The sequence below is a fragment of the Pholis gunnellus genome (genome assembly GCF_910591455.1).
Source record: "Pholis gunnellus genome assembly, chromosome: 3".
Lineage (NCBI taxonomy): Eukaryota > Metazoa > Chordata > Actinopteri > Perciformes > Pholidae > Pholis > Pholis gunnellus.
Genome location: NC_136529.1, coordinates 29,526,416 through 29,538,549, shown reverse-complemented (window position 1 = coordinate 29,538,549; position 12,134 = coordinate 29,526,416). Strand labels below are relative to the sequence as shown.

General features: G+C 39.4%; 1 protein-coding gene across 1 annotated transcript in view; it reads left to right on the top strand.

The window, feature by feature from the left end:
* ptprt (protein tyrosine phosphatase receptor type T) overlaps positions 1-12,134 on the top strand; it is a gene marked incomplete at its 3' end in the record, with an annotated part of 196,071 nt that overhangs the window by 122,869 nt on the left and 61,068 nt on the right. Inside the window, exon 14 of the mRNA XM_079185368.1 lies at positions 9,874-10,028. Within this exon, the coding sequence (XP_079041494.1) occupies positions 9,874-10,028 (155 nt within the window). The remainder of the gene's footprint in view (positions 1-9,873; positions 10,029-12,134) is intronic.

Genomic DNA, 12,134 nt, shown 5'->3' with positions numbered 1-12,134 from the left:
GGTCCTCGTTGGTTCTGGTCTTCGTTGGTTCTGGTCCTCGTTGGTTCTGGTCTTCGTTGGTTCTGGTCTTCGTTGGTTCTGGTCCTTGTTGGTTCTGGTCTTCGTTGGTTCTGGTCCTCGTTGGTTCTGGTCTTCGTTGGTTCTGGTCCTCGTTGGTTCTGGTCCTCGTTGGTTCTGGTCTTCGTTGGTTCTGGTCTTCGTTGGTTCTGGTCCTTGTTGTTCTGGTCTTCGTTGGTTCTGGTCCTCGTTGGGACCAGTGTAGCTTTTTAAAATAAAAGCTTTAGATCAGAGGTCTTCAACAGGGGGTCTGCGACCCCTAGGGGGTCCGCGGAGGTACTGCAGGGGTCCGCGAAATATTTGGTTGATTAGACAATTTCTTTTTTTCCAAACATGAATGTGTCCATTATTGTAATAGTTCAGTATTGTTTGCATGATAACAGGTGTGTGTGTGTGGCAGTGGCACTAATAGAACATCACTCACTTTCATTTCCACATTTATGTTTAAAATAAAAACGTTTGAACAGCTCGTGTGATTATCATCATTGACAGAATGTTGATGATGTCACTGGTGTCAGTGATGAGGTGTGTTTATTAAAGTCAGTGGCACCGCCCCCCCACTCACTGTACCTCCACATGTTCTAACAACATGAACACATCAACCTGTGTGTTACTTGAATAGCTCAGTATTGAATGAAGAGGTGTGTGTATACATGGCACATGTTCAATATAAAACACAATCTTATACAACATACAGAGTCGGGGGTCCCTGCTCCAGCTCTCTATCAGTTTGGGGGTCCTTGGCCTGAAAAAGGTTGAAGACCCCTGAACTAGATGGTGTAATCGATGGACTTAGTCTGAGCTGGGATGGTAGTGTGTGTCTAAAGTGTGTGTGTGTTGGTGAATCCTCACAACTACAAATGTCTATTTAAATACAGTAAACAACTCAATATTATCCCACATAGTTGTTTGATGGGTTTGTGTCATAATGGCATCATCACATCATTTCACAAAATGCAGTTGTTCAAATGAACAGATGAAAGTCAGTTGATGTGATCGAGCAAACGTTTACAGTCTCATGAGCTTCAGACTGCTCAGTGTCTTCACAGGAAGTTAAGGAGAGTTCTGAAAGGAGCTGGTTGACTTTAACTTGACTGAGTAATGATTAATGTGTCATGTGACAAAATGTCCACTTTAAGTCTGACATGGGACCTGAACCGTGGTCTCCTGGACCAAAGTCCCCGTCCTCTTGAGGACCGTCTCACTCTTCACACTCTTCAGTTACTCTGCCTGTTATTCAGCCATTTGTGCGTCACACACACACACACACACAGACACACACTAAACGAGAGTCAGTGTCAGACGGAGAGGATCACAGACCAGCTGAGATACGGCTTGTTTTTCTAAATCTCTACCGGATCTGGATCTACCTGATCTGGATCTTCCTGTTTCAGATAGCAGCTCATTTCTGATCCGCATCAGTTCCTAAAATATCCACATCAACCAACCAACCAATCAACCAACCAACCAACCAATCAACCAACCAATCAACCAACCAACCAACCAATCAACCAATCAACCAACCAACCAACCAATCAACCAATCAACCAACCAACCACTGTTCACTTACAGTAGAACGCCTGTATAGTTGTCCCACAATGTCCACACACACACACACACACGCAAGTAACATAAAACACGTAAATATAAAACATTATCATCATTACCTTTTGCCAAATACATCACCACCTCTCTCACACTCACACTCACACACGCGCACACACACAGACACACACACACACAGAGTGCCGTGCACAACTTGGTGAAGTGTTTTCTCATATTAATATTTATGAGCAGTTTAAACAGCTGTGGCTTTCAGCGCTCTGCACTTTATTAATATCATCAGGACGAAGTCAGCAGAGCCCTTTAAGAGGGTTAGGGTATGACAGAGAGAGTGTGTGTGTGTCAGTGTCCAGATGGAGGGTGCACACACACACACACACACACACTCACACAGGATGAGTGACATATTGGTCAGATGGAAAGCAAAGGTTTAGATCCAGTCAAATGTATTTTTGTGTAAAAAACTACAGTTAAACTTGTGTTTTAATAATTAGATTTAATTAATTATACATCTGTAACAATAATCATGAATACATAAATAACAATAATACTACATGTCATTATTATTATAATAATAATCATGACAACATGGCTTTGGTGTGAATGAACACGTTAATCCTCAGCCCGTTGTCTCGCTCTGTGCCGTCCTTCAGGAAACCCGATGCAAAGCTTCAACAACAATAACACACACTCTTCATCATGTCATCTTCCATGTGCTCCCTACCAACCTCTCATCTTCATCTTCCTCCTCTCTATCACTCCTCATCTTGTGTCTGTGGACCAGCAGCTGCTGATGGAGGCATCAGATGTGCACTTTCTTTGGATTTGTATTGATTTGAGCTTTTTGTTTTCCCTACAGATTAAACTATAATATTCATGTAATATGGGGAAACATGCAGGCTAGTGTAAAGTCAATATTAATTAATACAACTGATATGAATATTATTATCATATTGTGTTAAGGCTGACAGTGAAACATCCCATACAGCTCAATGGTTCCAATGCTCCATGCTAAAACATTAGCATACGCTAACGCTGTCTCTAAAGTTAATCTGAATATATGTTTCCATAATGCTGTGATATCGTGCAGAAGACACATAATCTATACACGTCTGTGTCTTTATTCTCTGTTTGAACTGTGACTTTTTACCAAAGGTTGGTTTCTCCCCCGAAGTATAACAAATATGATTCATCAGCTTTTGTTTGGAAAGTGACTTTTAAAATGTTTGTTTTGTATAATGTATATTTAAAACCACTAATAGTGTTTCATTGCTGTCATGTTATTTTCCTTATCTGAATAAGACCAATCATTACGACTGTTACTCAACGATGTGTGTGATAAAGTATTAACATGGAGCACATGAAAGATGAATATCAGGGATATGTTTTCAGCTCTTAAAGGTTAACCAACAGGACAAACGCTTTTTGGTTGCGTAAAAAGATAATTTTACAAACCATAGATATCCTTCTTACCTCTAATATATTTGATTGACATTTACAGTGGAGTGTTTCAGGCATTGCTAGAGACGACTGTCAAATCGTCCATAGATGATGTAATGATCATGAGAATGTCCTCTAATGACTAAACAAACATTACAAACATGATAAGAGAACTAGATAACTGTCGGTAAAAGCTTTATGAAACACATTTCATATGAAGACACAGCCGATAGATGGACAGGTGAACAGGAAGACACTGAAACATTGGGGAGAACAACATGAAGCATTGAAACCATGAACTAATCCAATGTGTTTGTCCTTCTTCTGGGTTTTGCTCTGTTGTCATCATCGGCCTCACCTCACCATGCTTCAGAAGACATGCTTATTCCTACTCTTATTACCTGTAAGTAGAGATTTCGCATCAGGAAGAACTCATTTGTTCCTCATGATAAGCTTTGGATTTCTGTTCACATGTTGTCTTGTTTGACTTGTATCATTTTGAATCCATCGTGAATTTGAGGACATTGTTTCTGTCAAAACATTCACAACCCAACAGACATCTCGTCCTCGTGTTGAGAGAAAACAATAAGTCGTCCTCTGCATCCTAAAAGGTCGAGAGGATCAGCTGCCAAAGACAAACAGCAGTCTGCAGCAACAATAAGCCGTTTGACACATTGCAGTAAATATCAACTCTAAAGGAATATGAATTCATTGTAATGATACTACAGAGCCCCGACTGATAGAGGGATAGAGATATTCACACTCAGCAGCTTTAAAAACCTCTTTAATACATATATAGATCCTAGAGATACCTATTTCCATCCATCCATCCATTTTCCTCCGCTTATCCGGGGTCGGGTCGCGGTGGCAGCAGGCCAAGCAGGCTGACCCAGACTTCCCTCTCACCCGCAACATTTTCCAGCTCATACTGGGGGATCCCGAGGCGTTCCCAGGCCAGCTGGGAGATATAATCCCTCCAGCGTGTTCTGGGTCTTCCCCGGGGTCTCCTCCCAGTTGGACGTGCCCGGAAAACCTCCAGTGGGAGGCGTCCAGGAGGCATCCTAATCAGATGCCCGAACCACCTCAGCTGACTCCTTTCGATGCGAAGGAGTAGCGGCTCGACTCCAAGTTCCCTCCTGATGTCCGAGCTCCTTACCCTATCTCTAAGGCTGAGCCCGGCCACCCTACGGAGGAAACTCATTTCGGCCGCTTGTACCCGCGACCTTGTCCTTTCGGTCACGACCCAGAGTTCGTGACCATAGGTGAGGGTAGGAACGTAGACCGACCAGTAAATTGAGAGCTTTGCCTTCCGGCTCAGCTCTCTCTTCACCAAGACGGTCCGGTGCAGCGCCTGTTTTACTGCTGCAGCCGCACCGATCCGCCTGTCGATCTCCCGCTCCATCTTACCCTCACTCGTGAACAAGACCCCGATACCTATTTCATTATATACAAAGTACTATCTCTTTATAGAGATAGTACTTTTCTCTTTATAGAGATAGTACTTTTGTCTTTATATAAATAGTACTTTTCTCTTTATAGAAATAGTACTTTTCTCTTTATATAGATAGTACTTTTCTTTTTATAGAGATATCATTTTTCTCTTTATAGACATCTTACTTTTCTCTTTATAGAGAAACTACTTTTCTCTTTATAGAGATATAACTTTTCTCTGTATATATATGTATATGGTACTTTCTTTTTATAGAGATACTACTTTTCTCTTTATATAAATAGTACTTTTCTCTTTTTTGACATCTTACTTTTCTCTTTATATAAATAGTACTTTTCTCTTTATAGAGATAGTACTTTTCTCTTTATATAAATACTACTTTTCTCTTTATATAAATAGTACTTTTCTCTTTATATAGATAGTACTTTTCTTTTTATAGAGATATCATTTTTCTCTTTATAGACATCTTACTTTTCTCTTTATAGAGAAACTACTTTTCTCTTTATAGAGATAGTACTTTTCTCTTTATAGAGATAGTACTTTTCTCTTTATAGAAATACTACTTTTCTCTTTATAGAAATAGTACTTTTCTCTTTATATAGATAGTACTTTTCTTTTTATAGAGATAGTACTTTTCTTTTTATAGAGATAGTACTTTTCTCTTTATATAAATAGTACTTTTCTCTTTATATAGATATCATTTTTCTCTTTATAGACATCTTACTTTTCTCTTTATAGAGAAACTACTTTTCTCTTTATAGAGATAGTACTTTTCTCTTTATAGAGATAGTACTTTTCTCTTTATAGAAATACTACTTTTCTCTTTATATAAATAGTACTTTTCTTTTTATAGAGATAGTACTTTTCTCTTTATAGAAATACTACTTTTCTCTTTATATAGATAGTACTTTTCTTTTTATAGAGATATCATTTTTCTCTTTATAGACATCTTACTTTTCTCTTTATAGAGAAACTACTTTTCTCTTTATATAGATAGTACTTTTCTCTTTATAGATAGTACTTTTCTCTTTATAGAAATACTACTTTTCTCTTTATATAAATAGTACTTTTCTCTTTATATAGATAGTACTTTTCTTTTTATAGAGATAGTACTTTTCTCTTTATAGAAATACTACTTTTCTCTTTATAGAAATAGTACTTTTCTCTTTATAGAGATAGTACTTTTCTCTTTATAGAAATACTACTTTTCTCTTTATATAAATAGTACTTTTCTCTTTATATAGATAGTACTTTTCTTTTTATAGAGATATCATTTTTCTCTTTATATAGATAGTACTTTTCTCTTTATAGAGATCGTACTTTTCTCTTTATAGAAATACTACTTTTCTCTTTATATAAATAGTACTTTTCTCTTTATATAGATAGTACTTTTCTTTTTATAGAGATATCATTTTTCTCTTTATAGACATCTTACTTTTCTCTTTATAGAGAAACTACTTTTCTCTTTATATAAATAGTACTTTTCTCTTTATATAGATAGTACTTTTCTCTTTATAGAGAAACTACTTTTCTCTTTATATAGATAGTACTTTTCTTTTTATAGAGATATCATTTTTCTCTTTATAGACATCTTACTTTTCTCTTTATAGAGAAACTACTTTTCTCTTTATAGAGATAGTACTTTTTGTTTTATAAAGATATCATTTTTCTCTTTATAGACATCTTACTTTTGTCTTTGGAGAAATTGTACTTTTCTTGATGTAAGTCAGTGATACCTTCTCCACCAAGTGGTCATTTCGTGCTTATTAACCAATTCTAATAAGGAGCTATTATATCGGTCTGTTCACACACACACACAGACAGACACGCACACATGTGCACTTTGTTTTATTCAAAACAATTCCAGAACTGAATAAAAATTATATTCAACTCAATAAAACTTTTCCTTCACTTATGTTTATTTTGAATACATTGCTGTATTTGTCAATGTTCAAGACCACAACTTGAACTTTCAGGTTCCATTTATTTTTTTAAATGATCAAAACTACTGGCCTGGATTTGGCTCCATAGCTCCCTGAGTCGACCCGACCGGGACAGACTTCTTCACACCGACAAACTGACTCAGTGAGAACGGAGTCATCGCTGTTGGTTTGCTGCTTTTACAAACAGTTGAATTGGTTTGAGTCATAAAAAAGGCAGACGTATCTTCTTCTAATGAAGACACTTAAGTTTACACAAACACTTAGAAATGTAAAAGATCCAAAGTCCTGCACAGTGAGGAAGTGTCTGTCTGTCTGTCTGTCTGTCTGTCTGTCTGTCTGTCTGTCTGTCTGTCTGTCTGTCTGTCTGTCTGTCTGTCTAAATCAACAGCACACACTGAAAACAAAGATTTGTTCTTTTTGTGTCTCAAAGGAGAAACTTTGAGATTTAAATCACAAAGATTCACAGAACTACTTCAGCTACGTTTTAGAAAAATAATTCCTTTAATTTGATATAAAGTGTCCAATGAGCAACAATAAAAAAGGTTCACCAACAGTCAGTAACATGTTTCTTCTCAAAGCCATCAGAAGAAGAAGCTCTCCCAGCTCAGACTCCCTGATCGTCACCGCGGTGGTTTAATGAAGTGCTGCTGTGACATTCATTAAAGAGGGATTATGTCGTGATTATTGCCACTTACAATACGCATGAATTATCTTTTAAATGAGACCATCAACGGGATGAATGTGAGAGAGGTAAAGGTGAGGAGGAGGAGGAGGCAAACCCATTATCCTCTCTCTTGTCTGTCTCACCTTAGACCTGCTTGTCTGCAGTCTTCGTCACCTAATATATCCTCATCTTCCTCCCTTATTTTCCTTCCATTCTCTCCCCTCTTGTTTCTTATTCTCTCTCCAGCTCTTCATCGTTTCCATTTGGTTTTCCTTTCTTTGTTCACCTCTCCCTCCTCCTCCTCCTCGCCTCCTGCCCACTTTCTGTCCGGGTGCCATCAGATAGCCAGGAAAAGGCCACTCTGAGCTCCAATCACAGAGGAGGTTTGGAGGCTCCTTCGCCAGTAAATAGATGAGGAGGAGGAGGTTGAATCAGGGGCTGATGGATGAAATGATTATGAGAGAAACTTCTTTCCTCTCTGTCTCCACCAGCCTCACTCCTTCCTGTTGTCCTCGTTTCCTTGTCCTGCGACCCTCTGAAGCGGAGACGCTGAGGTTTCATTTGTTTCTCTCTCCGGCTCCGTGAGCCCTTTTCTATTTCTCTGTCTCTTGTAAAAGTACTCAAGGACAAGTACAGCTCATCATCACAAACTCTCTCTCACACACACACACAGTGCACAACAATGCAGCTTTATTTCATATCTCCGCATATCGCTCTGTCACACACACACACACACACACACTATTGCCACTATTCTGTGAGCCAGTGGACTGAAGATAGGGAGAAAAGAGATGTTGCCTCCTCATCTGACCTCTCGCTTATTGCTTTCTGACCCGTAGAGGGCTCTGGAATGGTACACACACACACACACACAACTTTGTATGAATGCAAAGATGTGTGTGCATAAGAAGTGTGTTCATGTTGGATGATTCTGATGTCACGATTAGGTCTCTTTTCATGTCGTAGAACACAAACTGAAGCTCAGCTGGTGTGTCATCAAATCTGTCTGAAGAACATGAGCTTCTTTATGGTTTTTAATGGAATAAATGTGTAAAGTGGAAAGTCGTTAGCTTTTTGTGTGTTTAAAGTTGTAAAGTAGAGAACTCTCAGAGAATTCATGGAAGCAGAAACTTTGATATCAATTAGTAGACATTACTTTAAAACATGTTCTGTAACTTCATTTCCCTTCGACTCTCAGTGGTCGTGTAGTGACACAGCCTGCTTAATGCTCTAATAGAAAGTCATTAATGATGAGTCATCGATTAATGCTCTAATAGAAAGTCATATTAATGATGAGTCATCGATTAATGCTCTAATAGAAAGTCATTAATGATGAGTCATCAATTAATGCTCTAATAGAAAGTCATATTAATGATGAGTCATCGATTAATGCTCTAATAGAAAGTCATTAATGATGAGTCATCAATTAATGCTCTAATAGAAAGTCATATTAATGATGAGTCATCGATTAATGCTCTAATAGAAAGTCATTAATGATGAGTCATCGATTAATGCTCTAATAGAAAGTCATATTAATGATGAGTCATCGATTAATGCTCTAATAGAAAGTCATATTAATGATGAGTCATCGATTAATGCTCTAATAAAAAGTCATATTAATGATGAGTCATCGATTAATGCTCTAATAGAAAGTCATATTAATGATGAGTCATCGATTAATGCTCTAATAGAAAGTCATATTAATGATGAGTCATCGATTAATGCTCTAATAGAAAGTCATATTAATGTTGAGTCATCGATTAATGCTCGAATAGAAAGTCATATTAATGATGAGTCATCGATTAATGCTCGAATAGAAAGTCATATTAATGATGAGTCATCGATTAATGCTCTAATAGAGAGTCATATTAATGATGAGTCATCGATTAATGCTCTAATAGAGAGTCATATTAATGATGAGTCATCGATTAATGCTCTAATAGAAAGTCATATTAATGATGAGTCATCGATTAATGCTCTAATAGAAAGTCATATTAATGATGAGTCATCGATTAATGCTCTAATAGAAAGTCATATTAATGATGAGTCATCGATTAATGCTCTAATAGAGAGTCATATTAATTAAACACACACACACACAGAGCCCACTGGAGCCGTTGGTGACTGGTTAGGGTTAGGGTTAGGGTTAACCCTAACCCTAACCCTAACATGACATAATAAAATGCTTATTATAAACTCATCCTGTAAGAACAGATCACGGGTCTGTTGCTACATCTCGCTGCCACGAGTCACTGAAAAGGCAGCTCGGCTGCTTTATAATGTCGTGACCCGAACCAGCCTCAGTGTACAACAATCTGCAGCACCTGTACAAAAGTATAACATTTTAAAATGTTTAATTTTTGTGTAATTTGGGTCACTTAAGGAAAGCGGTAGAAGTTAGAGATGAATTCAGAGGATGGATAAAAGAACGACCTCACGTTTAGTCACTTCAGAAGAACCAGCACAGAAATACAAGTCCAACAAATCCTCAACCTCTGCTGCATCAGCCATCAGTGCTACGCTCCACCGCGAGGCCACAGCGTCGATTAACACCAGAACGTTCATCCTCATTCTGTGTTTTCTGAGTCAATGCATGTTTAAAAAGTCTCCTCTGACATCATGTGTGTTTGTACATGTGTGATTGTTAGTGCTGCATGTGTGTGTGTGTGTGTGTGTGTGTGTGTGTGTGTGTGTGTGTGTGTGTGTGTGTGTGTGTTCCCGTCCGTGTCTTCACATGTGTGTTCGTATCACTACAGGAAGTTGGCGAAGAAGCAGAAGGAGACGGCCAGCAGCTCCACTCAGCAGAGGGAGATGGGTCCGGTCACCACGGCGGATAAGAGCACTACTAAAGTCAGCACGCTGCACAAAGACGACCCGTTCTCCACCTCCAACCAGGACCTCAACGCCTTCAGTAAGTCCTCCCAACGTTCACACGAGGTCCACGTCTCTTAATACAGAAGCAGGTAGAACGCTCAGGATGGTAGAGCTGGACCAATACAGAGATACAATACGTCAGCGCCATGAATCCTAACAGCAGACGTTTGGTAACTAACCCTAACCCCAACTAACCCTAACCCCAACTAACCCCAACTAACCCTAACTAACCCCAACTAACCCTAACTAACCCCAACTAACCCTAACTAACCCCAACTAACCCTAACTAACCCCAACTAACCCCAACTAACCCTAACTAACCCCAACTAACCCCAACTAACCCTAACTAACCCCAACTAACCCTAACCCTAACTAACCCTAACTAACCCTAACTAACCCCAACTAACCCTAACTAACCCCAACTAACCCTAACCCTAACTAACCCTAACTAACCCCAACTAACCCCAACCTCTCCGTCTGTTCCTCCTTCTATCAGCAGTGTGAAGAGCTGCTTCACTGGGCTCCTGCTTACTTTGTGCTGCTCTCATCATTTCTTGTTCTATAATATAATAACTATATAAAGTTAATTGTTCAACATAATGAAGTTAGTTGAACCAACATGGTGAGGACTCTTCTGAACCTGCAGGACGGACACTGTGCTGGCCGGTCCGTAGGTAATTGCAGGCGTGTGAAGATATTCCTCCGCTGTGGTGCAGATGTAGAGGCTCCTGAGAACTCCCCTCTTGCTGTCTTCGAATGGTACAGTCCAATTGTCCAGGCTAATCTATTTCGGGGGTGTGATGCAGCTGCTCAGTTTTTTGCCAGAAGGACGGTCGGCTGCAAAACGCTGACGGGACAGTTCACACGTTTATCAGCGTTCCTCTCAATCCAGGAATATGACGTCAGTCAAACAAGTGTCTTCATGTCATCATTGAAATAATAATAACTTTATTCATACAGCACCTTTAAAAACTTTGACAGTCAATGCAGCAAAAACAACAGCGAGAGCGTTTATTAAATATGAATTAGATCAAAGAATAGTGAGACAGAACCTCCACACACACACACACACAGACAGAAGAAGCTCTGACTCCAGGAAGGACTCAGGATGTGACAGACGGACCCTCACAGGCCGAAGAAGCTTTCTGTGTTATTGCTTCTCCGTCGTCAGGTTTCTTCTCACTTTGCTGTCAAAGCACTTTAAAGCTGAGCTCCTTCTGCAGGAACATTAGTATTCAGGGAGGATCCGCATCAGACCAGGAGGACTTAGTCTCTCAGGAGGACACCCAAAGGTTTAGAGAGGGGGGAGGAGGGGAACGTGAAGGAAAGGAGAGGAGAGGAGGAAGAAGGAGAGAGTAGAGTCAACTTCTGAGGGTAAATCTGACATTTGTACCCGAGAATAAAGCACCAACAGTTATTTACTATTTAATAAGTTGTGATTCTGATCATCATGTATTATCAGTAAATGATCTCGAGTTCTTTTGAAGAGGATGAGCTCTGTGTCTTCTTCATCTAAACTCTGAACCATCGGAGCAGAGAAGATGAACTCCTCTTCATCCCACTGAAGGAGTTGTGAACAAACCCTCCATGTTTCTCTGCTCTGGTGTGAACATGAAGAACGCTTTGTGTTGAAACATTTCTCTCTTATTGATTCTGTTGTTCATGTTTAAAGTGACACGGTGTCTGATCGTATTGATGAACGTGGTGTTTGAGTGCTGCTCGTTGAGACGGAAACACTTTTCAGAACTCGATATGTGAACATCGGTGCTTCCATTAGTGTTATTGGATTGTTCCGGACCAATAGGACCATTGATCCGTCTTTGTTTATGTTTTTATTGTTTATTGTGTGATGATTCATTGTTTTTTTGTTCTCTTCTTCTTCACCTTTACCGTCTCCTTCCTCCTCTCTCCTCTCTTCTGTTCCACTCTCTCCTCCTCACCTCCTGCTTCCTCCTCTGCTTTTCTTTTTTCTTCTGTTCTCCTTCCTGTTTTTTCACTTTTTCTCTTTATTCATCTCCTCCTCTCCTTCCTCACCTTCTTCTCCTCTTCTCTCTCTTCCCCACCTCCTGCTTCCTCCTATTTTACATCCTCTCCCCTTCGTCCTCTTACTCACCTCCTTTTCTCCTCTCCTCGCTTCTCTCCC